The sequence below is a fragment of the Cheilinus undulatus genome, linkage group 20, assembly GCF_018320785.1.
Source record: "Cheilinus undulatus linkage group 20, ASM1832078v1, whole genome shotgun sequence".
In the NCBI taxonomy this organism is placed as follows: Eukaryota; Metazoa; Chordata; class Actinopteri; order Labriformes; family Labridae; genus Cheilinus; species Cheilinus undulatus.
The window spans coordinates 29014761-29042429 of NC_054884.1; the positions used below are offsets into that span (position 1 = coordinate 29014761).

General features: G+C 39.0%; 1 protein-coding gene across 1 annotated transcript; it reads left to right on the forward strand.

The window, feature by feature from the left end:
- The first annotated feature begins 843 nt into the window (after positions 1-843).
- gpam (glycerol-3-phosphate acyltransferase, mitochondrial) lies at positions 844-26757 on the forward strand. The gene is made up of 21 exons (XM_041816207.1): positions 844-1021; positions 5586-5722; positions 5902-6021; positions 7514-7587; positions 8817-8930; positions 9023-9172; positions 9342-9441; positions 9735-9871; positions 11754-11853; positions 15588-15800; positions 16002-16115; positions 16322-16407; positions 17200-17312; positions 20811-20881; positions 21353-21620; positions 21704-21861; positions 22540-22617; positions 22791-22928; positions 23485-23674; positions 23765-23823; positions 23918-26757. Exons 2-21 carry the CDS (start codon positions 5639-5641, stop codon positions 24032-24034), a joined length of 2484 nt encoding a protein of 827 aa, XP_041672141.1. The 5' UTR covers positions 844-1021; positions 5586-5638; the 3' UTR covers positions 24035-26757.
- The last annotated feature ends 912 nt before the right edge of the window (positions 26758-27669 follow it).

Sequence of the window (27669 nt, forward strand, 5' to 3'; positions counted from 1 at the left end):
AAAAAAGGCACATTGTCAAGTGTGTCACAAGAAGGAACAGAGGAGGGCAATTAGTCCATTTTACCCATTTAAAAGGCACCAAAAAAGGACATTGCCAAGTTGTGTCTCTTACAAGACACCAAAGAGGGAACTTCATCAGAAACTGTACCATTTTAGAGGAACCAAAAAAGGTACTGTGTCAAATTTTGTCACATACATGTAACCAAAGAGGGGACCAAGGTTATTTTGTCCATTTAAAATGCACCAAAGAGGGCACTTCATCATATTTTGTCCATTAAAAGGCACGATAGAGGGCACTTAGTTAATCTGGCCAATTTAAAAGGCACCAAATTGAGCATTTTGTCAAGTTTTGTCTCTTACACGCCACCAAAGAGAGCATTTTATGAAATTTTTACTGTTTACAAGGCATCAAAGAGCGAAATTTGGGTAATCGTATTTATTCAGGGCATAGAGGGAAAGAAAAATATTTCCTTCAATTAAAGGGCGCTAAAGATGGTACTTAGTTTAATTCTGTCCATTTAGAGGGCACAAAATTGGGCATTTTATCAAATTCAGTCCACAATTGGGCACAAAAGAGAGTACTTAGTCAATTTAGCCCGTTCAAAAGGCACCAAAGAGGGCACTTCATCAAATCTTGAACCATTTAAAAAGCATCAAAGAGGGGTGTCGTGACTTTAGCAGTGGGAAACAGGTAAATTGATCCATGCAGAAATATCATAACAGGATAAGAAGTCATAACTTTGGAGTTAGAGTTGCAGAGCTGTCAGACTACACTGGCACAGTGCTGCCCTCCTCTGGCTGCCGGCTGAATAGTGTTGGCAGCTCTCCGCTACACCAAAACAACAGTCCTTCTGCCTCCTGTCACACATTTTCCCTGACAGAGCAGCACCGTCTCCGCCTCTGCGGAGAGTGGACCTTTGTAGGGAGACACGAGGGCACCGTGGGACCCAAATGCTTTCTTGTAGTTTTGTCGACGAGTTGATTTTGAGATATGAGTCAGCGTATTAACACAGCATTCAAGGTAAGGAAGATTTTGTTCTCGCGAGCCAGCCTGGCTAGCAAGCTACTGCTAGCTACATCGCCAACATTGAAGTATCTCCTGCTAACGCCGCGCGTGTACTATTGTCATGGAAACAATAACTGTAATGTAACAGCGGCATACACGACGCCGTTAACATATTTGAGCTTGGTTAACGTTTAAACGCATGAAATCCGATTTTTACGACAAAACCTTTAAAAAGCCGGTTAACTTTCCACTGTCATTGAGTTTCAGAGACCGCTGCACTATTTTTACATCTAACCTTGACTCGCCATGTCTGTCTCGGTAATGCTAATAAATGTAACGGTAACCGTTGATCATTATCGTCAAGCTAAATGGACTCCACATTTCACGAGCTCCTAAGCCCCGAACGTCGGGTTTGCATCATGAGGCTCAGCAGCATGACATGCGGTGCACCAGAGATGGTCACAGAGACTTTAAAAGTCATGGATAAATATAACTGAACACAACTGTAACTATATAACCGGATGATAGTGAGAGGGTACTACAGCCTTAACCGAAGAAGACGGCGTTACTCTCTAATAAAGGCAGACGTCAGGCTGTCCGGTTTGAGCCATTGTTGTCTGCACTGCTAGTTAACTACACAGTCCATCTGTCACACAGAGACCGCTCCTGTTTGACCTGCTTATTGCAGACAGATTGAAGCGTGTGAGACGGATTAACCTAGTGCTGTGTGTGAACAGGACTGTTTTGCCATAATACACAAATAAAATATGATTTAGCAGGCTATTATACAAGAATTAAACGTTAATGCTTTATTTGTACAATGCAATTCGACAATTAAGAGAATGTAGCATTGCTGATTGTTTTCTTTAGCGCATCTTTTGATGAACGGACTAAATCTTTATGTGGAGATACATGGTCCGATTTACTACACTCAATAGCTCCATATTGTTATCAAAATTTTTCCAGATACATTTTGACTTAAAGGCATAAAAAGTAACATATAAGGTACTCCTCTGCGTTCATCAGTATAATAGCTTTCATGGAAACTTTCATTATGGCTACTATCACCTGTTACCTAATCCCCCAAGCTCCTCATTCTTCAACATCTTTGTTTTGCTTCCAACAATTTCAGCCCATCAAGGGGAGTACTCCCGGTCATTGACCCCCTTTAAAAACCAGTTCTCCTCATCAGTGTGCATATCACCTACACCACCAACACTACAACAAATCAATGGCCAGAGGTGCACTCATCTATGGCTGGTAGTTAGACAGGATTCTTTTTGCCAAGAGTTTTAACATGCCTGCCATCTACGTCAGACCTCTTAATCATAAAAATGTGGATCTGCCCTTTCTATGACACATATGTATTCTACTGCAGTGGTTCTCAACTGGTGGTTTGGGACTCAAAGCTGGGTCACAGAGGTGTTTTCAGTGGGTAGTGGATGTTATATGGACAGAAAATGTTGGTAAAAATGTATAAGTGGATATGCATCCTTATCTCATTTATTCTGATTCTCATGATAGTAGCACATGAAGTACATCAGGTTTGTTTTCTCTCAGCATTGACTTATTTTTCTTATTAATATATATTAATATCTTAACTAGAATGTATGTGTTATTATGGGAAAGTAATGTGACTGGCCAGATAGACAATATCCATTGTAAAGGACAATGGTTCTCAAACTTTTTTGACCAAGGCACACCAAAAAGCAAGCCGACGTCTCAAGGCACCACCATATTAATGTCCTTGCAAAATAGCCTCTTTAGCACGTGTAGCAAGTTGCAACATGTCCCAGTCCCAACTGCATGCAGTGTGAGCAAGTGCCAGCTACATCAGTTTGATTACAGAGTTTCCTTTTGTAGCATCCTGACACTCTGCAAGTGATGCACTGCAGCTCCCCAGGTTTATCCCCAGTCACCCGTGTATTTTCTCTCTGTCGCTCCTATTAAGATGGACAAATAACAAGGGAAGAGGTTGCACAAAGGATAAAAAGACACCAGGAGTGCCCCACCAGAGGATATTCTTAATTTTCTTCCACTTTTCTCACTCCCGAAACTTGTTAGCTTGTTTTACAAAGAGGAGTGTGTTGCATGGATATTCTCCATACCCATTTATGAATTTTTATGGTCTGACTTGTGCGAACATGGAGACAAAACTATGTGGCTCACAGCTGTTAGAGGCACCGTACCTCAGATTTTCTAAGTAAAAGCATGAGATGTCATATTTTTACATGTAAATTTACATTTGCATATTAAACAGATAACAGATGGACAGTGAGCATGCAGTTGTATATGATGCAATGCAATGTGTAACGCTTGCATTGGAAATTAGTTATAGTCTCTTTAGTTGTTGCAGAGTTGTAGTACTTGAAAAGTACATGGAAATAATAGACTATTGTCTTTTTTGTTAGTCATTTTTGTGCTCAGTTTGCAACTGGTGTAACAGAGCAAGCTTAAGGTAAATAGCAATTTACATGCGTGGTGGAAGTTCAATGCATGGGATATGTTGGTTTTAGCCTGTTTCTGCAACAACTAATCAGGGTTCAACTAACAACAGTGAAATTCAGTAATGCAGGAAAAAAAACAAACTTTGTCACCCGAGGAGTTACGTTACCAATTACCTGCTGATAAGTGGTGCTCAACACAGGAAACTACAGGCATAACTTGGCTATGTCAACATCTTTAAATCTGTTCTCCAGAACTGTTAACTTATCTCAAGGAAAAATTCAAAACTTGTCCAGCGAGGATCAGGGTAGATACCTAAGTTTGAAATCTTTCTAAGGCATTTCTAGACTGAGTCATCAGTTTTCCTCAGAGTATTACTATACCAGGGTTGTAGGAGTGGCAGAAGGCGGCAACCCACCCACCTTGTTTTGTAGGTTTTTTTGTGTGTTTCTGCTCTATTTACATTCTACAAAGACACTCAAACATGACTAACCTTTTAAAATGTTTCACATGATGTTTCATAATCTAGTCAGTTGTTTCTGTGTTTGTGTGAATGATTATTGTTGATGAGGTAGCATATCGCTGCCATAATCTGTTAGTGCAGGATAATATAGGCAGCAAGATGCTTGCAGAAAAATGTAAAATTGACAGTGGTGGAACCTCCCTTTTTAACATGAGACGTTGCCTTGGTGCCTCTTGCATGTGTGGATGGTAATTATATGGATTTTCAAAAAAAGGTAAAAAAAAAAAATTGTACTGCATTTGGGTGGCTGTAAATATACCTGGGTGGCCCACTCAAATATAGCCTGTATGTGGGAAACACTGCTCATGGGTCTGTAGTACACTACAAAGCTGTCTGATAAAATTAACTGTTTGCACAAAATTGGATAAGGAACAACCAAATGGCCTCACATTAAACTTACCTGTGTCAGATATTTATGGAAACACAGATGTGACTCATCCTTAATCTCCTCTGCTAATTGTTCAGCTTTCCCTGATAATGGTGTTTTTGAAGCAGTATAATCTGATGGAGTGTGCTGCGTATTCCCAAGAAAACATTCCCAATTGCGATGGAAATATATTGTGCTATGCATTATCTTTATATAGAATCTATTTTTATCACTTGTTTGGGGTAAACCATTGGCTCCCAACCTGGGGCCTGGGACTCACAAGGGAGGCACCAAAGATCTTAGGGCGGTGCGAGGCTTTGTCTGCTTTGAGGCTGCCAATATTAGATTTGCAAATATTGACTAAAACCATGATAAAGCAGTTATGAAGTAGTTAATTAATTAAAGTTCTGGATTGGAAAATGTAACTTTTTTGTAAAGTAGCACTGCCAATCTCCCAAACGTCATTTGATCTCTGATGTTAGGTCATTAAATTTAGGTTGAAGATTATCATCAGTTATTTGAGCCACATTTCTGCAACCCATTAGTTCTATCCTGGGTGTTTAGAAACAATCAAAAAAATGTAACCCTCCCAAACTTACTTAGAAAATCTAGCCAAACAGGAACAATTAGGTGTGGGCTAAACCCAACTCATACTATCACGCTGATGCATTGGCACACCTTATTTTTTAGCCAATGTGGTTTATTTTACATTCCCAATAAAAGGAAAGCAGTTGGAATTATTTCCTGCTCTGCCTCATGCTCTGAAAATGCTGAACAGAGGCAGATGTTGCGACATCTGGAGAACAATGTGAATATTTACAGCACCAATGATTACATCTCATAAAGCTGGGACATGACAGCAGAGTATTTCCTTTTAGTTTAAGGCTGCTTATTTTCTTCAGCTCTATATTATACTAACATTTAAGCACTTTGCTAATTTCAGACTGTCCTTTTGTAGATTAAGAATGCAAACTTACAGGCTGAGACTCAAAGGAATTGTAGGTTAATTGAAGAAAGAAACTGAAATTATGAGGTGCTCAACAAATAATTGTAAGTAAAGAATAAGTTCCAGAGTTCAGTTTGGTCTGCAATCAGTGAATTATCTTTCAGTCGTTTCCTGATAAAATAATTCTCTGTTCTGGTAGAAGATCTAGTCTCTTTGTATTTTTAGAAATGAAAGCTTGAATGTTGCCAGGCGGATGGCTGGATTTAAATGATTTTTTTTTTTTACTATCTCCTGACAGCGTGCCAGCTAGTGCTGCGTGATCTGGAGGGAGAGTAAAAGACAGCAGAGACTATGGAGGTGTCAGATGGATTACTGCTGCAGGTCAACAATGGAGAGCAGTGGTGTAACCGCTGGAAACATCCTAATGAGGATTTGGTAAGCCACAAACTCAGATCAACAATCATCTCTGTAATTCAATTATACAGTCGGATCACCAATATGCTTCTCATCAGATTTATTTTCTTTTATCTTGTCTAAGCATATATTTAACCCTTTGATTTGCATAATGTAATTCCTTCACCTTTTAATGATTTTGTTTGTGAATGTCTCCTAAGGACCGCAGCACAAGCCCTTCAGTTCTGCGCTGTGTTGCCAGCACGTGGAAGGAGGGTCTGCTCAACAGAAAGAGGCCCTTTGTGGGCCGCTGCTGTCACTCCTGTACACCACAGAGCTGGGTAATATTACACTGCAACACAGCTAATTAACTCTAACATGAGTTCATCTGTTAGACTCTTGTCAGGTCCAGGCTATTAGTTCTTCTAACAGAGACCTTTATTACTGAAAAATAAAGGGACATATGCTGTTGGAGGAAACAAAGAGTTCAGAAGATTGACATTAAAATTGGTAGAGTTTTGTAAAACTACACTAGTTAGTCTTTTCTGTAGTCTCAATGAACAGCCATAGAAGTCTTTCATTTGTCAAATGTTTTGTAAGGCTTACAAGTAAGTTAAACGTTGTGCTACAAGCCTTTGAAACTGCAGCATTAGAGACATTTTCCATCCAGTGTATGCTTTAGAAGTAATTTATTTTCTTGAATTCTTTCCCAGTCTTGCTTGACCAAAAGTGCAGGGTTTCAGCTGTCATATTTTGTGCTTCATAGTGTGCCATACATTTCCAATGGGAGACAGGACTGCATGCAGGCCAGTTTAGTACCCACATTCTGTTATTGTGAAGCCATGCTGTTGTAACCTCTGAAAAAGGCATTGTCTGGATGAAAGCATATGTTGTTCCAAAACCTGAAAGTATCTCTAAGGATCATCCGTGCCCTCACAGATGTGCAAGTAACCCACGCTATATGCACTAATACACCCTCACACCATCACAGATGCTGGCTTTGAACTTTGCATGAATAACAGTTTGAAATGATCATTTTCCTCTTTAGCCTGAAGGACATGGCAGCCATTATTTCTAAAATGAATTTGAAATTTGAACTTGTCAGACCACAGAACAGTTTTCCACTTGAGGTCAATCCTCTTAAGATGAGCTCAAGCCGAGAGAACTCAGCTTCATTTCTGGATGTGGTTAATATATGGCTTTTGCTTTGCATGGTGGAGTCTTAACTCCCATTTATAGATACAGTATTAACTGAAAATGGTTTTCTGAAGTGTTCTCAAGCCCACATTGTAATATCCATCACAGATTGATGCAGATTTTTAATGCAGTGCCACTTGAGGGGTTGAAGGTCTTGGCATTCATTGGTGGTTTTCAGCCTTACCCCTTATATGCAGAGATTTCTTAAGATTCTCTGAATCTTCTGATGATATTATGGACTGTAGACGGTGAAATCTCTGAATTCCTTGTGATTTTACATTGAGGAACAGTGTTGATAAACTGCTGGAAGAAGTCTTTATTTATTGTGCTCCTATTATACTCAGTCAGTTCTCTTACCTGTTTCCAGTTAACCTACTCACCTGTGGAATGTTCCAGATGTTTCTGAGCATTCCACGACCTCCCCAGTCTTGCTCCTTTCCTAACTTTTTTGGAATATTTTGAAGGCATCAAATTCAGAATGCATGTTTATTTAAGGAAAAGAAAAAAAGTGTATGTGTTAGAAACCATTAGATATTGTGTCTTTGTGCTGTATTTAATCAAATACATGTTGAAAATGATATGCGAATCATTATTTTCTGTTTCTATGTTACATTTTTTGCTTTGCTTTCTTACCAGGAGAGACTGTTCAACCCCAGTATTCCATCTCTGGGACTGAGAAATGTTATCTACATCAATGAGACCCACACCAGGTAAACAAAGCAACATCTTCCTTTGTGTAGTATCACTTTCTTCCTCAGTCATTTGTTTTGATCAATCCGCTAACCCTTTCATGAAACTGACATAACACATCAAGCTGATTGGCTTTCACATGTTTCTTTGGCTTGTGATGACCCTTGAACTGTTGCCTCCAACAACAGCACAAGCTTTATCCTTTCCTACAGAGCACAATCACTACAGTGCAGACATGTGCTGGTCTTCTTAAGAACCTGTGTATAATAAATGGCTCAAGAGGAGCAGTCTTGAACACAGTGGAAAGATAGACGGATGAATAATTGAAAGTGTTTGTCATTGGACACCTGGCTCTTGCATACTGTTACTGACCGTAGAAGCAAGAAACCTTAATACTTTAACCCCCAACAAAATAAACATGAGTGTGGTCTAAATTATTATGCTAACCTTTAAAAAAGCTATTTGCCATCATGTTTCAACTTAACTGAATATTAACATCTTGTTTTGTCAGAGCATGTAGATAAAGATATCCCTGAGTTCAGATGGGCTAAAGCCATGATTGACATGTTAGTATTGATAAATTTATCTAGCACAGTCAGTATTGTGTCATGTGGAGGCTCAGCAAAGGGGAAGACTGTAACAGAGATTTTTTTAGTTGTTTGTATGTTTCATTGAATGCTTTAATGGAAAAGTTAAATGACATCTTCTAGTGTGTTCTTTTGTGGTATGAGCTAGGGCTGGGCAATTCATCGCAAATAAGATTAAATTACAATGTGGCCTGCTGCAATTTTCAAATCACAGAAGGTGCAATGTTTTTTTAACCTAAAATTTGTGTCAAAATACCAGTTTTAGATGCTTTTTGCAGGAGAGACATTATGCATTACATATCATGCAGTCATTTTAGTGGCATATTTTTGGAATAGTGTACCAAAAAATCATATTTTCTTAATTTATATGTTTTCTTATAAGAATTATCCCTTTAATACAACAGGTCATATCCAATTTGATCACAATTAGATATTTTTTCAAAATTGTTCAAGAAATAATCGCATATTAAATCGCAATGGCAATATTGGGTAAAAAAAAAAATCACAGATTATTTTCCCAAATCTTTCAGCCCTAGTATGAACATGCATGTATGAGAGGTAATTTTGATATTAATTAAAATCATTGATGTAATCATACAAACAGAATATTTGGGAATGTCAGCCCACACACACGTGAGCATTTTTTTTGTGTGCTTGTGCAGACAGCGAGGATGGCTTGCACGCCGGCTGAGTTACGTGCTGTTTGTCATGGAGAGAGATGTCAACAAGGACATGTTCACCAGGAACGTGGTTGATAATGTGCTCAACAACAGCAGGTAAGATTCAGCTTAAGATATATGCAGGAATGTGCCAACAAACTAAACAACTAAACATGACTAGGCTTTAAACTCTATTTTTTCTACTCCAGGGTTGAAAATGCTATCATGACAGTAGCCACAGAATCGGAGGCTGTGACCAACAAGCCCGGCCAGGAGCACAAAGCTGTCAGCAAGGTGAAGCAGAAGGCCAGAGCATTCCTTCAGGAGATGGTGGCTAACATTTCACCAGCCTTTATAAGGTACAGACTGTATAGAACAAATCTCATCTTAAAGATTTAAATCAGTAATAGGAATAGTTTGGTAAAAACCCTGCAAGAACACACCCTCAGTCAGTCATTTTAAAGAAGAGAGGCGCATCCAGTGTTTTCTGTAACAGATTTCTCACAACATAACTCGTCATTTTTTCAGGCTGACAGGCTGGGTCCTCCTGAGGCTTTTCAATGGTTTCTTCTGGAGCATCCAGATCCACAAGGGCCAGCTGGAAATGGTCAAGAAAGCTGCTACAGAGGTCAGAATTAAAAATACACATAAATGTATTGATTGGATGATCAGATGTGTATATTTGTGACAGCAATAGAGGGTTTAAAATTAATGCAGTACTGCAGACTTACACAGTAAGATGCAAACAGATTTTCACGTAGGTTATCAGCGCTGTCTTAAATAATGAAAACTACATGCAGGGTAAATTGATGCTGCATTCACTACATATCAAATATTGTGCACAGTTTAACTCCAACAGTACAACTCCACCTGCACCAAGAAACTGTTTATTTAAACATCTTTTCTGTCTCATCTTTGCAGCAAAATGTGCCCATGGTGTTCCTGCCTGTTCACAAATCCCACATCGACTACCTGCTCATCACCTTGATCCTGTTCTGTCACAACATCAAAGCCCCACACATTGCTGCCGGGAACAACCTAAGCATCCCTATCCTCAGGTAAAAAGCATACCGTCAAGTTTGATCTGGAAAGGAGGTCTATTTCTGCTCTCCCCACGCTAAAACACAAAAATTTGGTTTGATATCAGAAGAAAGGAAACTCCTCTGATATGAATCAGAGAGGAATGAAAGCTGAACTAAAGAGTCAGACTTAACTATCAGGGATTTTTTCTTTAAGGGGATTTAAGTTGACAGGCAGAAGGCCTAACAACAGGTTATGAACCTGTTAAAGTATCTCATGTTCTAAAGCTGCATTTTAATGCCCGAATCATCTTCTCTATAATGGGAAAAATTTATTCACTTAGTTATGCTTTCTGAGATGTGATGCATATGCATGCAGATATTATGAATTATGAGACACAAGATAAAATATCTAAAACAAAATATTTGCCAAAATCAATCACATTTGTAATGTAATCAGACTAAACAGTTGTGTCCATCTCCAAGTTGTTTAACTTCCTTCTGAAAGCATCCAATGAAAGCAGATCATTTAGTTTTAAGTATTTTGAAATTTCTTCCCAGCAAAGAAAGCATCAAACTTCAGTGTTTTTTCCTAGTTCAGTTCTGAACTTTGGAACAGACAGCAAGAAAATATCTGGGATTGAAAGTTGTAAGTTCCTGTGCTCTTTTGACTGATGTAGGTTAGAAAGTAGGAAGCAAGCAGCCCAAGAATAGATTAGTAGATAAGAATACACCAGTGTTTCAGTCTATGTGTAGACAAAGAAGACCATCCCACATGTTTAGACAACAAACAGTGATGTGTGCAGGCTTTAAAATTAGTGTTGAACCTCAGAGCTCCATGATACACTGTTCAAATCATGTAAGCTCTGAGCTGAGGCGTACATCACTGACGTACAACACAGGCATAAAAGAATCTCTCTGGACTCAAATAAAGGCAAAATTTGATTCTTAAACAAAACTCCAGTCTCAGTACTAACCTTTTAACCAGCTGCTGGACGTGAGGTATAAAAGAGAGATTAATAAATGAAAACACCAAGATATCTGTACCTGTAGCTTTTAATTCATCCAGGTCAGACGACTGCACCTGATTGAGGTTATCCTCTTTTAAGTCCTAGCCTGGGATTGTAGAATCCACAGTGAGTCTTAAAACTTTTTTTGTCAAACCAGGACAGGCTGAGTAACTCACAGTTCCATAGGCAGTGCAGACAGTTCATCAGTATGTCAGACACAGTAATGTAAACATGGCAGACGCTGAGAGCTAGCACTGCTTATGCTAGCTGCAGAGAGTCAAACATTCCCCTGCGGCTGAGACAGCACACAGAGGAAAATACCAGCAGTTCATCTGATGTTGAAAATGCACGTAGGGTGTGATAGAGTATGTTTAAGAATACCTGTTCTTAGAAATTTTTAATTGATTCACAATCGTAGAAATTAATGTATGCGTAGTGTGGTGAATCAATCTGGTATTTAACACACCTAACAGCTGTTTAGAAAGAGTGTTTTACTGGACAAAAGATGTAACCTGGAGGACAAACTCTGATCTATTTTCGTGGTCAAAAATTAGAGAAATTTGTGGCTTTTTTTGAATCAGTCTCAGTCCTGATTTTTATAATCTGCATCTGAAAGCAACTTTGAGTGCTTAGGTTCAACATTTAAAAACACCACAATTCTTGTTCGTTGGTGTTTTATTCAAGTTTTGAATCACAGAAATTTGCAGAGGTTTTAAAAGCCAGTTGTAGCTAGGAGAGAGCTACACTGTAATCCAAATGACTGAACTCTAGTAATTACTTGACTATCACTGCATTTGTTTACTGTAGTTTACAGAGTATCCGTGCAGCCAGAAGAAAATTATAAGGCTGTGCTGCAGCGTTGAAAAATTAAATCTGGAAGCTACTTGACCAAACTCTTTGTTTGTTTTCAGCACTCTTATCCGTAAACTTGGAGGCTTCTTCATACGACGGAAAATGGAGGAGACGGGGGATGGGAAGAAAGACATTCTGTACAGATCACTGTTACAAGCAGTAAGTCTCAAGAGTCTATTTATCGTCTGCAGGAAAGACTGGTTTAACATACTGTTCCTATATTCTGTTGATGTCTGTGCATGCTTCTGGAGTGTTGTTTTTTTTTTTTTTACATAGCATGAGTTATTATGTAACTGCAGGTTGTCTTGGAGCTTCTTTGCTGTCTGCACTCTTTTCATTCTTGAGTGAAGCTGAGTTAAAAGACTTCCTTACATAACAGTCATGCTCTTTTTTTCTTTTCTTCTCTTCCTTCTTACCATGCAATCACCGTTTTTGCACTGATTTATGATTCAGCTTTGCATTTTACCTTTTTGATTTGTTTTTTTTTTTTGCATGTCTGAGCAATTCAGATAAACTCTAAACCTGCTGCTGTTGTAGCAGGATGTTCTGTTCTGACCTACAAACACCTTGCAAGACAATGTTAGCTGCCAAATTCACTGTAGTGGGATCATAGGAAGATTCACACAAAACATCTTAACCAAAGGGCCCAAAGACTGCAAGATTGTAGCCCATGCATGGGCATATTTATGACAGCATAATAATCCAAATATCACTAAGAATTTCTTAAAAAATGAAAAGGTTTATCATATTTGTAAGCAAATGTGAGCAGATCCTTTCAGATGTGACATTTTTAGAAATGTTTTTCCACTCAGATGTGTTAAATTTGCATCTCAATAATCGCTCTGCTGATGCAAAAGCATTTCGAATCAACTGAATAAGAAATTAGAGACTCATTAAAACTGTAATCTGAGACTTGTGCTCAGCTCTTGTATTTGGATAATGTGGCCTAACAAGCTTCTGCTAATGAGGAAACCTGAATTTATGTTAATGACTACTTATCTTAATATTATTGCTTTGTCATCACAAGCAACTTGTAGCGTGACGTCTCTACAGAGAACGTGCTTGCTACAAAACAGCTTAGTGGATTTACCTAATTATGCATGCCAAAAAGAGTTTAGAATCGCTGTTGATTTGTGTGTTTGGAGTTTGTATTAGAGTATTGAGAGCAAGAGAAGCAACAAAGGCTGCCTATTGTGCCTTTTAGATTAGCGTGTCTGGTGGCTCTAAGATAAGAGCTATCAGCCGAGTACAGGAGCAACTGTTGGAAATGACAACTTAAATTTGATCCAATAACACCTCCAGTATTTTATCACACATCCCACTAGGCATAGAAGCAGTTGTAGTACACAAGTTTGCAACTAAAAAATGTTGAAGTGGGCTGATTTCATACAGCAGAAGATAAGATTTGAATCTGGTCTGCCTGCATTGCTCACAGACATTTATTGGACAAACTCCCTCATAGGCAGAAATGCAAGCATGAAAAAACCATGGCTGTCTAATTTCAGTTCTCTTCTGAAAGCTGAGCCTGAGTGTCTGTCCTTTTCACAGCTTACTCTGTACGCCACAGTCGAGTGTCCATTTCAGGACAAAGCTTCTCCTCTCAAAAGTGTCTACATAGCAAGAGTCAGCTGTGTGCTCTGTACTCCACAGGGCCGCTTTGGCACGTGCCCAGTGTCCTGCCGAGTGTTTGAGGGTCAAATTGTTCTGAACGTTTATAACTCATATTCAGGCTGCATGCACAGCAGCTGAATACTGTCAGTGTACCATGTAGAAGACTTTTCATGCAAATCACATTATAGTATTATGAACTTTATTTACCTTTTGCATTTGGCTGTCTCGCCCAAGCACGGATAGTAAAAGGGGCATGGCAGTTACTGAATGCCAGAGCTATATGAATACTCTTGTTAACAAATTTGTTGAGGTAGTGCACATTTTGTACAAGGAAAGCTTAGAACTATTTAAATGTTAGTCACCTGAAAATAATTTTATGAAATGTAAAGCCGCATACTCCATAGCAATGTCTCATTTGCAACACAAACACTAATGTCAGCTAAGACTGAAACGTGACCCTTTGGATGCTATCTTTGAACCGAGTGAGATGTTTCAATCAGAGCATTCTCAGTCATGCCTCTTTGTGGGGTTATGAATTAAATGCATGTCTCATGGGAATATTTTGACATTTTCATGAAAAACGAGATAAAAAAGTATTCATGAGGACAGCTACATAGGAATCAAAGCTTTTGTATGCTATGCAAAGTTCACTGCTTGTGTAGGGAGAAGGCCTCTTTCAATCCACACAAGGCATCTAAACCCAATGTAAGCACCAGCAATGAGAATGTTACAAAAAATGCTTACTTTGACATCAAGTTCTGACTTACTCAACTAGCATTTAAGGTGCTGCACCTGCAGAGATGGTTTCAACATAGGCTTTAGTTAACTTAACTTGGGGCCCAAGACAAATTTCCCTATGAGGACAACTAAGTGTGTCATATCATATTCATATCATTTTTTTTATATCATATCGTAACATCAATCTTACACCTTCTTCCTTGTAGATAGAATGTTCTCTTTAAAGGCAAGGCAAGACATGTTTATTTGTATAGCACATTCAACACTGGCAATTCAAAGTGATTCACAAAAGATACCAAAGCACAACAAAGAGAGAAGGAAACACACCAGACAGCTACCTGACCTCGTCTCAATTTAAAAGTTCAGGACTCACATGAGATTTAATTATTGCCTTAAAATGTCTTTCCCCAGAGATGTGTTTTTCTTCCCAGGTAAGAAGGCCAAATCAGGTATTAAGGTTAACACTTGGCCCCACTAATGTCAATAGATAACAGCCCCAAAATTCAATTTATGATAGGAATTCAGCATTAATGCTTGACCTTGTCAAAGAGTGGCAGATAGCTGCCAGTAATGAGAGGAACACAGGGACATCAATTTTTTGAGATAGAAATCTTATGATTTTAGATTCCGACCATTGGAGACTTCACATCTAAAAATCAGAGTTCTCAGAGTTTAGAAATCCAACTTGTCAGCAAATATCTTTACTCTTTAATTGTCATGGTAATAGCTGTGAAAGGTGGGCTAACTTTGAGGATGATGAAGAGCTGGAAATTAGCTGAGACCTTTCGGGGTTGGTAGGATGTTCTCTGTGATTGATTACGTCCTTCAAAAATGTACGATGACTTTCATGAGGCTCACGCTTTAGTTTATCATAGATTAAGATAATTTTTACCATAAATAATAAAGCACCGTTTAATTATGTCATGTTATTGTTGATTTCACCACTGTCATGTTGGTGAAATCATAACTCTTGTTGTTGGACACTGGGTGTAGATTTAGGCTTTAATTATCACTTCATTGCAGTGCTTATCCAATTAATCCTCAAACTATCACAATTTAAAGATTAACTGCAGTTAACAGAAATTATTTTTAGCTGTTTGTCTCATTAGAGACAGCCAGGCAGGAGAGTTAGAGCTGTAACACACTGCAAAATACTTTTAACTGATTGGTCAAATGAAGTGAAAATCATACCTCCAACAATATTTAGGTAAGTTTAGGCATCACATTCTACTATTTATGATGAGCTTTAACAACTCTGTGGGGAAGCCAGACAGTGACACAACTTCATTTAAAACTGAACTAGTTTTGATGTAGGACTAGTGTGGAGTTTATGCCATAACTTAAGACATAACTTCTGCATAGCTGGTGCCAAATGCCACTGTACTACTGCTGTTCATTGTTGTGAGTGATGCCATTGTAGTCATGTATCTGCAGCTGGCCAACACACAGTAATAATTTGTCTTTTTACAGTCATTTAAATTTTTATCAATGAACTTTATTTCTGATCTTCCGCATTTCTCTCTGTTTTTTAAATCTTCCTTCAGTACACAGAGGAGTTATTGCGCCAGCAGCAGTTTCTTGAGGTCTACCTGGAGGGTACCCGCTCCCGCAGCGGTAAGCCGTCCACAGCACGTGCAGGCATGCTGTCTATCGTGGTAGACACGCTGTGCACTGGGTCAATCCCAGATGTACTGGTGGTGCCAGTTGGCATCTCTTATGATCGTATTATTGAGGGCAACTACAATAGTGAGCAGCTGGTAAGTGCCTCAGTTATGTGGGATTTTTTGTGTCCTTTTGTTTAGCAACAAAGATTTTTTCTTTATTCCTCAAAAGACCTGAAACATGATTTGGAATTTATGTTAATTGTAGTATTTGGTTTCTGAAACTTTACCCTTTTATTGTAATTGTAGTGATAATCAGGTTTTTATTGTAACAATCTGAACTTTTTATTCAATCAGGGCAAACCTAAGAAGAATGAGAGTTTGTGGGGGATAGCATGTGGAGTTTTCAGGATGCTGAGGAAGAATTATGGATGTGTACGAGTTGATTTCAACCAGCCCTTCTCCCTAAAGGTAACTGAAGCAGATTAACATCAACTTAAAAAAACCTGCATGATTGTTGGTGTCACTTGGTTTAGAAGCTACCACAAGCACAGAATTTGGATTGTCACTCTTGATTTAAAAGTTCTGATAAGTGAGCATAAAAAATTGAGGAGTATTACACTGAATCTTTCTGCCTGAGTTTATATTTCCTCTAAACACTTCTCTGTCAAATGTAGGAGTACCTGGACTGCCAGAGAACTCGCCATATTCCACCACCTGTGTCTCTGGAACACACCTTGATGCCGACCATTATATCTGCACAGTAAGAGCCAACATGGACACTTCCCGCTCTGACAAACAGCTGTATTTGATCTGGCCAGTGTTACAAGCAGCCCTGCAGTCCACGTGTCATATCATAACCCCCTGTGACACAAACTTGACTTCTCCCTCCTGCCGCTTCACAGCAGGGTCAGTTATCCAAGCACTTGAGTTTACACAGGCAGGGGCCACTTCAGTTCACTGCTGTCTCTCCTTAATAATGTTGATGCAGTGATATAGTCTGTCCTAAAAGGACAGCAAAATCTGTGATACCAGGGTTGAAGTTGGGAGTTTAGATCTTGTGTTATTAGAGCATAAAGTACTACTTTAAAATATTATGTACACCATCTTTTAAGCTAAATTGTGGCCTATCTTCTCTTCCAAAAGTAGTAAAGCAAACCTAATAACAGCTGGTGCAGACGTGATGGTAAATCATTAAGTTTTGGCTGGACTAAAAGCTCAGATAAGTGTGTATTAAGGAAGCAAGGAGCCGTTTATTCACACAATAAAGCTACTGTGTAAGTAGCGCAGAGGGTAGGCTCAAGCCTTTGTGGGGCCTTTCTATTGATGCCTAAAATATCATCCTAAAATTGTTTATTGGTTGTGTTCAGTCATTTTTATAGTGCCTGTGGTGGTCTTAGAGCAGAATCAACTATCAGGTAGCATATCTACCTAAGTATAAACCCCTGCTCAACAGAGAAGGAAGCTGTTTTCTTTTAAAATTATGCATAACATGTCAAGCTGACACACTTAGATCATTATCTAACTTTTTACACATAAATGTGTTTTCTTCCAGGCCGGATGCTCAGCTGTTTGGAGGGCAGGAGGAAGAGCAGCTGAACAGAGAGCTGCCCGATGACATTTTCAGACGACAAGTCATTAACAACCTGGCCAAGCACGTCCTCTTCAGTAAGTAATCCACACATCCACACAGCATGTTCATTTAGCACACCAATATTTCCGCATTTTTATTTGATATTAAGTAGTTATTCTTAGACTCATAAAATCTTGAAAAGAGCGTAGCTCATCACTCTACTGAAGTTTCCTGCTTTGCCAAACATTTCTCCTTTACCTCCCAAATCTCTGCACACGTGTCTCATTATCACACTTTTCTAAAGGTGCACCTGCTCTTTAAAGAGTATGCAGCGCTCCTGAAATGCTATCCATCATTCTGCCTTCATTAATGAAATCCAACACAGCACAGCATCAGTCCATCCGCTTCACATCACTCAGGGCCTTCGCCCTGGGGTAGCACTGCAGAAACCGGTTCTCCCCAGCTCATTCAACTGCATTCTCCTACGCTAGCCCTATTTGGTTCTCAGCTCCAGCCAATCAGGAAGTCTCCAGCTGGATGGCATGTTGTTTTTAGCCAATGGGATGAAGGGGAGGATAGAGAAGCAGGAGAGGGGAAGAATGCAGTACCAGTGCTCGCACATGCTTAACACCTCCTCTGAGCCACGTTAAAGATGACCACTAGTAACCTTTATGTGAAGACATGCACACAAAATCGCACACAATTTTTTCTCTGTTGTGTTTCTTATGTTGTGAGATGGTTGTAATGGCTGATTTTTAATCCTGGAAAACAATGTAAATGTCAGACTTAATTACAAAAAAAAAAAAAAAAAAGATTGAGAAATTAATTTTTAGACACTTCAATTCCAGGCTTTGAAGATTAATTACCATTAACTCTAATGATACAAAATAGAAGTTATGACATAAAGTAAGTCATACCTTAAGTTTTTAACAACCATCAATGGCAGACATCAGGCAGATTCCTATATTTTTGGTCTTAAAATTAAAATTCTTTCCTTTTTTTTTTTTTTTTTTTTTTTTAAGGTTTGCTGATTTGGAGTCACACAATGTTGCTACTTAGACATGCTTGTCATTTCAGGGAGTCTCTGATTTAATACTGCTTTCTTCTTTCTTTATTAGAATCCCAATTTTTCACCTGCATAAGCATCAGCTACTCTTCTTAGAGTCTGACACCCATGTAGTCATATACACTGAAAGCACAATACAACAGGATCAAAACAGGAGCAAGAACAAGAACAGCTCTTCTCAGTGAATTAACAAATACACAAAGCAAAATGGCCATTCATTTAAAAGACATTATGCAAAAAACATCATAGGAGCAGGTCCTCAACTTTCATGCCATACATGATTTCATTCTACCATATGAGGATGTGTTATGCATAGACATATGAACATATTCTCTATATGGACAAAAGTATTTGGCTGCCTAACCATTACACCAACAGGGACCGTAATTATATTGTGTTCAAATACATGTACTTTGAAGTCGAGTTGGCCCCCTTTTTAGTCTCCACTGTCTTTGTAAGGCTTTCCAAAAGATTCTGGAGTGTTTCTGTAGGAATTTTGTACCCATTCGCACTGTAGAGCATTTATGGTGTCAGGCACAGATCTTGGATGAGGAGGCCTAACTCGTGATCTCTGTTCCAGTTCTCCCAAAGGTGCTCAGTGGGGTTGAGGTCAGGGCTTTGTGCAGGCCAGTCAAGCTCTTCCATACCAAATTTATCAAACCATCTCTTTATAGTCCTTTCTTTGTGCACTGGACCAGATTCATGTTGGAATAGAAAAGGGCCTTCCCCAAACTGTTGCCACATAGTTAGAAGCAAAGCATTGTCCAAAATGTCTTGGTCTGCTAAAGCGTTAAGAGGTAAGGGGCCTAGCCCAAACCCTGAAAAACAGCCCCATACCATTATTCCTACTCCACCAAACTTCTCAGTGCTTTACACCACTCCTTCTGACACTTTGTGATGTAAGGCTTGCATGCAGCTGCTCAACCATGGAAACCCATTCCATGAATCTCCAGCCACAAAATTTTTGTGCTTACATTAATACCAGTGGCAGTTCAGAACTCTTCAGCTGTGGAATCAGCAGAACGCTGGCAACTTTTACACACTGTGTGCTTTAGCAGTCATTGACCCAGCTCTGTGATTTCATGTGGTCTTCCGCTTTGCAGCTGAGTTGCTCTTGTTCCTAAACGCTTTTACTTTCAAATAATATCACTAACAGTTTACTGTGGAATATCTAGCAGGGGTGACATTTCATAAACTGCCTTATTGTAAAGGTGCATCCATCACAGTACCAATCTTGAAGTCCCGGAGCTCTTCAGAACCCATTTAATATAAAAATGTTTGCAAAGGCAGACTGCATGGCTAGGTGCTTGATTTTATACACGTGTGGCAGCGTGTCTGATTAAACACCTGAGTTCAATAATTAACAGTTTTGGCGAAATACTTTTGTATATATGGTGTGTATTCATGCATTATAGAATAATTAATGGTCTGAATGACCTTTAATAATTACATCTCTAACCTTGCTCTATTTACACACAATCCCCAAGAAAGGGATAACAAAATACATCTCACACTTTGCAAGACATGTATATTTTTCCTTCTTTCATATTTAAACCATTATACCTCAGCAATACAATAAACACTGTTGTGTGTTGTCCAAACATTCTGTTTATCTTGCTTTCAAGAATTTACAACTTGCTTTAATGCTCTTCAAGAATAACCCTAAACGTATTTTAAATGTAAGTAAAACATAGTTTATGTTGTTCTCCAGAGCCAGAAACACTGATTGTGAAACTAGGAATGTAAAGATTTACTGAATATAAATACATGGGCATATGGTTCAATAAGGACTTATCAGTAAATTACCAAATCAATACTCTTGTCTCCAAAGTGTGACAGAAAGTTGGTTTTCTGTAAAACGAATCCATTTGAGAGTTGTTGAAGCTGTGTTGTTATCAGTTATGGATTATGGTGATGTGAGTTAGAGGCATGCTGCAGTTTCAGCTCCTAATTCCTTTGGACATTGTCCATCACTCTGCCCTCAGATTTATAACTGGTGACAGATAGCCCACTCATCATTTTGTCCTCTATGAAAGGTTAGTTGGCCTTATCTTGAAAAAGGTTACCTCAGACATTGTTTTTTACACATTTCCAAGCCTCTCATTGGAAAACTCTCTCCTTAAAACTCAGTCTTGCTAGAGTGAAACCTCAAATATCCATGATGTGCTCTGCTGATTTGTTACTTCTCAAAAGTTCCTCAAGCTTGTTCCGAACTCAGTTAAACAGAGTTTTTTTTTGATGCCCCATGCTCATGGAACGCCCTCAAACAAACTCTAAAGTCAAACTCTTGCAGAGGTCAGGACTTAAATTTCTAGCCACAGAGAAACTGTTTCACTTGATTCCATTTCTCCATTTTTGTGAGAAAAGCATTGACTTTGTGTTATGTCCTCTTTCGATTGTTTCAATGTACTTTGTTTATTATGTTGCTGTTGTAATGAGCTTGTAATTCCGACAGCTCTGGAAATGAAACCTCGATCTCCTACCAAGAATAAAGATTTGAAAATATTCTTTTCCTCTCCCCTTACAGCGGCTAATAAGACCTCAGCGATTATGTCCACCCACATTGTAGCCTGTCTGCTGCTCTACAGACACAGACAGGTAAGCTAGCTGTCTCTCATGTCCCTTCTTTAACCTCCTCTCTCCTAGTGTAAACTACACCCTCTCTTTTTTCCTCCTTTTCTCTCTGTTCCTCAGATTTCTGCTCTCTTTTGTTTCTCCTCTCCTACTTTTCATCCACCTCTCACCCATCACACTCCCTCCCTTACACCAAGGTGATCTAAATGTCAGAGCAGTGTGCATGCTAGTAATAAATGTCTCTCTCTGTTAGAGATCTCACTCCTCCTGCATCCTCTCTCACCTCCCCTGTACATTAGTGGTGACTCTCTGCCCTCTGCAGGCATTTTGATGTAAGTGGGTAAAAGCAGATAACAATCACTGAAGCAGTCTTTCTGTCCTGATGAATTGGTCTGTGCTGCAGATTACAGACTCAAGTCAGGATCTAAATGTGACATCAAGAGTTTATTAATATGATCCATGTTTCAGCTCTTGTTTACTTCTTTTTCCACACAGGGAGTTGTGCTGTCTAAGCTGGTGGAAGACTTCTTCAACATGAAGGAGGAGATCCTGTCCCGGGACTTTGACCTGGGCTTTTCAGGGAACTCAGAGGACGTGGTCATGCACGCCCTCCATCTGCTGGAAAACTGCGTAAATGTGACCAGCAGCTCAAACCGCAACGGGGAGTTCACAATCGCACCCTGTCCAACTGTACCCGCTCTTTTTGAGCTCAACTTCTACAGCAACGGCCTTTTCCACGTCTTCATTTCTGATGCAATCATTGGTAATTTGTTTCTGTGTTCAGTCTCACTCTGGTGTTTAAGTTAAAGTTTCACTTCACTAAATTCCCTTTTGATTTCTCTTCAGCTTGCAGCATCCTGTCACTGCAGCGAGAGCTTGCTGTGGAATCAGAGACTGATAATGAGCCCGGTGGTCTTAACAGTCTCCCTCTCAGTCAGGAAAGACTCATCCGCAAGGCTGCTGGGCTCTCCTACTTCCTTGTCAATGAGGTCTCAGTGGCACCAGTAAGTTCTGTCCATTTCTCCAAACATCCAAAACAATTTAATCTTCTATATACAGTGAGTCTAGCAGGTATGAAAAGGACATCTTAAGCCTGATTTTTCTCCAGTATTGAATTAATGCTACACCATAAGTCTGTGTAGGCCTGAACCCTAACAGAGGCAATTAACCATCAAAACAAGACAGACCACAAGGCATGTGATAGGTCAACAGGGTAGCATTGAGTATTAGTATAATTATGTGGCTGAATAGGTGCAAAACCTCATCCTCTGCCTAAGCTGACTTAGCAGCAGGACTTTCCATTTCCTCAAATATCTCCTCTCTTTTCTTCTTTGCGTTAACTTCAATATAATCAATACCAACATAGCTACAACTCAAACATAAAATGCCCAGTTTAAGTTGCAAAGGTTTCTTGTACACAAACAAGCAGGAAATGTGGTAGTGGGACTGGGAACGAGCATAAAAATTGCACCATGATCTTAAGCAGCACCTATCTTTGCCCTTTAGAAGCAACAGCAAATGCAAATTCCTCTGTGATTAATCAGTTTAAAGTTTTAAAAATCTTTTACTGATGATCACATTCTCAGGTATGGTATCAGCTTTAGCTCTTGTTCCCTTTTGAGGATTTTAGCATATTTTATACTAAATTCCATGTCTCTCTGCCTCTCCTCTTTGTCTCACAGCCCTGTCAGACGATTTACCAGGTGTTTCACGATGCTGTGACCCGGCTGATCCAGTACGGAGTTCTCTATGTGGCAGAGGTTGGTGCACTTATGTGAACATCACTGCTGGTGGACAAAAAAAATAACAACCACTCTGATTAAGTCTGGAAGTCTTGGTTAACTTCTTTGGCTGAGCTGCTAGCTGTATTACTGTGTAATATGTGGTGGGATTTTCCTCTGAGAAGATGGTTTAATGCTGCTTTATGTGTCAGGAGGACCAGGAAGAGCTAAGCCCAAGCCCCACTGATGAACCCTGGCCCAAAAAGTTCCCTGAGCCACTCTCCTGGAGAAGTGATGAGGAAGATGAGGACAGTGACTTTGGAGAGGAGCAGAGAGATCGCTACCTAAAGGTGAGTTATATGTATATATATGAAACGTAATTTAATTCATAGATTCATCACACTTGCGCTTAAGTCGCACAGACTTGAGACTTGACTCGGACCTGTGGTTTGGGACCTGGCACAATCTTCGTTTTTTAACTTTTCCACAATTCTCCTGTCCCCCATCACTCTATTCCCCCATCGTCCCTTTCCCTTTCACCATTTGTTTTTTTTGCAGCACCAAAAGCTGCTTTCCTCCCATCCTCGTCCTCTTTCAGGCTGCATAACATTGAGACATACATATGTGACGCTCACGCGCATACCTACTCTGAAACGCAATAAGCAGTTTTTATGTTGTTGACAGGGGATTTAAATATCTGTTGTTTTGACGAGACGGAGAATTAAAATGCCCAAGGCTGCAGCTCCATGCAGGGCTCTTTTTAGCCCTCTAGCCCTTCGCACTAGTTACATGACTGAAAGTTATAACCTGGTTTCTTGAAACCATTTTCAATAAGTGCCTTCAGTTGAGTGTGTTCAGATGACATCCATTTGTTGAGTTTACTATTTGTTTTGTGTTGTCAATCAGGTGAGCGTTGCCGCAGAACACCAGGAGTTCTTCATCTTCCTCCAGAGACTGCTCAGTCCAGTCTTGGAGGCCTACAGTGGAGCCGCAATCTTCGTCCACAGTCTGAGTCAGCCAATGGCTGAGTCTGACTACACCCAGAGGCTCTTCAGATACCTTCTCACTCGCACCGAGAGAGGAGTGGCTGCTTATGGTAAACCTGCGGTATTTCCCATACACTGTAAATTTTACAAGCAGGTTTAATAAATATTAAAATCCCTTTGTGTTTCTTATTTTTTTCCAGGTGAAAGTGCAACTCATTACTTGGTGAAGAACACAGTGAGGACATTCAAAGAGCTCGGGGTAATATTGTGTTTCATTTGACTTCTGGGTTTATTTTATCAACTTTATAAAACCCTATGAAACAGCATATAATTGTTGTTTGACTTCTCTGCAGGTTCTGAAGGAGAGAAGAGAGAACCGGGTGACAACTTTGGAGCTGAGCAGCACCTTTCTACCTCAGGCCAATCGGAACAAACTCCTGCAGTACATCCTAGGTTTCACCTTGCTGTGACCCCTTTCAGCCCAGCTCAGACCCCAAGCTCCTTCCAGCAAAAGGGCTTCAACTGGTTACTTCTAAACAATCCCAGGTGCTACTCTGTGGAAAGCTTTACCAGGAAGTGCCTTCACATAACAGCCGCTAACAGTTAGGTGTTAGCCGGAAGAGACTTGAAGCCAGTCTTCCCCTCTTGCCGCAGTTTAAGACTCCCTGTCTTTTAACTGTGCTGCTGATAAACCCATGTATCCATATTTGATGAGGTACCTCTAAGAATCATCCTCTCTTTGGGACCTTTTAAGTTTAATACACTCAAAATTTTGAACTATCTCAAAATATACCCAAGCAGGTTAGTAAATATAAATAACTTTTATAGCAGTAACAACAAAGCAAGCTGCCTTTTCTCTATACAATTGAACAAATTATGCATAGAAAATAACATTAAATATTACCAAAAACATCAAGGCATTTTAGTGTTTCTGCAGGTTTGTAAACCTGCTTTTTTCTCCCCAATGTGCGCTCCACTGTCACAGTAGAAATCATGAAAAAATGTAGTTTGATGCAAGACTGCGAACTAACAAGACTTTGTAAATAATCCTCAAAAACAATCATTCAAGTGCATTTGGATTTATGCACTGTTCATCAGACTCAATGATAGGGAGGCTTTAGGTAGAAAAATCTGTTCCTGCAGAATGCAAACATATCCATGTTTTTACTTTCAAAAGAACTGACAGAAACAGATGTACATGTAGACAGCTTGGACAGGTGTACTACAGTTACAGGTTTATTATCCGAATATGAGCAGCCAATCTTTGCAAGGTATCTACTAGGCAAACACAATTTGTACATTTTGAATGCTGGCACAGTTAAAGCCTCAAATCACAAGCATCTACAGTTAAGTGCATTCAAACCACTAGTATCTAAGTGCATTCATTTTCTCTTTTCATGACAATGAAAAGCGACTTAGACCTCTGTTTGCTTAGATTTTTTTTTTCTTTTTTATGAATGTTACATAGCACAGCACTTAAAGTCTTTCATACCAGCCATCAAATCTACTTGAGTTCAGCTGCAGAGAGCTCAGACACTCTTCAGTCATGCCTTTCAGGGAGAGCAGACGTTTGGGAGTCGTACCTTTTTTTCATGTATGATATGAACTGTATAAAAGTTGGTGTGGCGTCAATGCTGAGAGAGCAGCGTTGCTCCATATGTTGGAGTGTAATACAAAATAAACGGTACATATCCTTTGTATAATTCATCTGAACAACCCTTAACAGATTGTTCATCTGAACAATCTGTTAGAGGTGTGAGAACAAGACAGTTTTTCCGTTGTACTGTAGAGAAGGATAGAAGTGTTAAAGAAAGGAGAGGATGTCCTTTCTTGTTTACTTTTAAAAGCTGCGAGGAGCGCTGATGTCTCAAAATGTTACAAAACCTTCAGGTTTATCCGTTCATTTTCTCCTTATAAATCTTTCAAAGAAATCAGTCTTATAATAGAGTTGATTTTAAGTGTTTTTTTTTTAAATCAGACAGGTAGGTAGGACATAAAGTGATGAAAATCACAAACAAACCGTTCAGACTTTAATGCACCGTGAAATGTTTTGACAAGACTTAGTCCTTAGATGATACTCTGTGTTATCATTACAGTGAACTCTTTTTGTGAACAAGTTAATCTCGGCATACAAAGCAGATAGAAAAAGAAGTGAGAGCTTGTTTAAAAGGGCAGAGGAAGTTTGAGGAATTGTCCCTATCACTGGAGAAGAACTGAAATCCCAGATTTTTAATGTGAAAACAAGCAGTGTGAATGTTGGAAATTAACATTCTTAATCTGTCGGGGCAATAAAACAATTTCCCACTACACCTTTAAAGAATATTTAAATCAGAAGACAAGTCTGCAACACTGCTTGTTACAATTACTTTGAAGCTTTTTCAGCATTCTGCCTATTTATTATTAAAATCCTGCATATTTTCCTGCAGTTTTTCAAATATATGTAATGAAATGCCCATTAAAAACTTACTGAGGGACTTGATGAATGAAACCCATAGCATGTGGAAGAAGAGCAAAGTAAGTTATTTAAATGGGAGTGAGATCAGAGAAGCATTTCTGAGCCCATACTCTGTAAACGTCCCCCCACAGTGAGGGGAAATCCTCCGCCAAGATAAAACCACTCCACGTACTGTACTGCATGTTTTCTCTGGTCGCCTTCAATTATCAACACTCCAATGTGAACTCTTCTTAACCTGAATTGTATAATACAGCCTAGTGTGTGGATTATGTTGCAGAGAATGATAGTTGTGTGCGTAGGAGATGAAATGTGTTACCTCTTGAATGTATCTCATCTGTCCCCCACTAAAAGGTTAATGTGATATCAAGCACTCAATGGTGTTGTTACGTTTTTTTATGAAAGGATTCAACGCTGGAGCTACATTTACAACATCCCTGTACAACTATGTAACTTTGTAGGATAAAAGAAGAAATGCCTGTACCTGGGGAGCAGGTGCCTTTGTAATGCACTGTAATGTTATTATTAGGTTGTGTTATTTTATTTTGTTTTTGTGCATGTTAACAGGTTATTTTGTGTGAGAATCCAAATGAACACTGTAGATCGTAAATTAAGGAAAACAACACAAGAGCAGAGATCTTGTGGTTACTCTAAGGATCACCAGCTACTAAATGAAAGTGTCACTTTTTTTCTTGCTTTCTCAGAGAAAAGCACAATTGGCATTAATAGATTTTGTTTTTAAATAAATTAATGATAGATTAACAATTGTTTCCTGTCTGAATCTTTTTTTTTTATATTTCTTACACATTTAAAAATTGACCAGCCAATTTAAACCTGTATATATTTTCAGCAAACAATTATCAATTTTTCTCAGCATTTTCTGCTTGTTCAGCATTTTCAACATTAATGTTCCTTTACAGGATTATTGTTTCACTGTAATCTCTGAGGTTATAAGCAGTTTCAGCGCCAACATTACCTTCATTTTCAGCCTGACCATTTTCAGCATCACTTTTTCAGTCATCTCTGTAGTTTTCAGCATCAAAATCATTTTTATTTTTAGCATAGTAATTTCACTTTCATCCCCATAGGTTTCAGCATTTTGAGTTTCTTCTGCATTTTTAGCATTATCTTTAAATTCAGCTGGACATTTTCAGCTTAATTGTTTCATTTTCATTTCAAAAGTTTTCAGTCTAAATTTTCAGTCTAACCATTTTAGCAACATAATTTTTTTCAGCCTCATCCCCATTGTTTTCAGCATTTTCAGCATCGACATTATCTTTCTCTATAGTGGGGCATTTTCAGCATCCTTATTTTATTTTCATCTTCATAGATTTAAGCATTTTGAGCTTCTGCATTTTCAGAATTATCTTCACATTCAGCATGGACATTTTCAGCTTCATTGTATATTTTCGGCCCCAAAGTTTTCAGCATTTCTACGTTTTCCTAATTTTCAGCCTAGCCATTTTAGCATCATTATTTTTTTCAGTTTCATCCCCATTGTTTTCAGCATTTTCAGCATCAACATTATCTTTATCTTCAGCATGGCCATTTTCAGCATCATTATTTCATTTTCATCTCCATAGATTTCACTATTTTGAGCTTCTGAATTTTCAGCATTATCTTCATATTCAGTCCATAAGTTTCAGCATTTTT

Bases quoted from the DNA above. Each gene is read 5' to 3' on its own strand.
- gpam (XM_041816207.1), top strand. From the start codon at position 5,639: ATGGAGGTGTCAGATGGATTACTGCTGCAGGTCAACAATGGAGAGCAG. The intron at 5,723-5,901 runs GTAAGCCACAAA...ATGTCTCCTAAG, and splicing joins AACATCCTAATGAGGATTTG to GACCGCAGCACAAGCCCTTC. The intron at 22,618-22,790 runs GTTGGTGCACTT...TTTATGTGTCAG, and splicing joins GAGTTCTCTATGTGGCAGAG to GAGGACCAGGAAGAGCTAAG.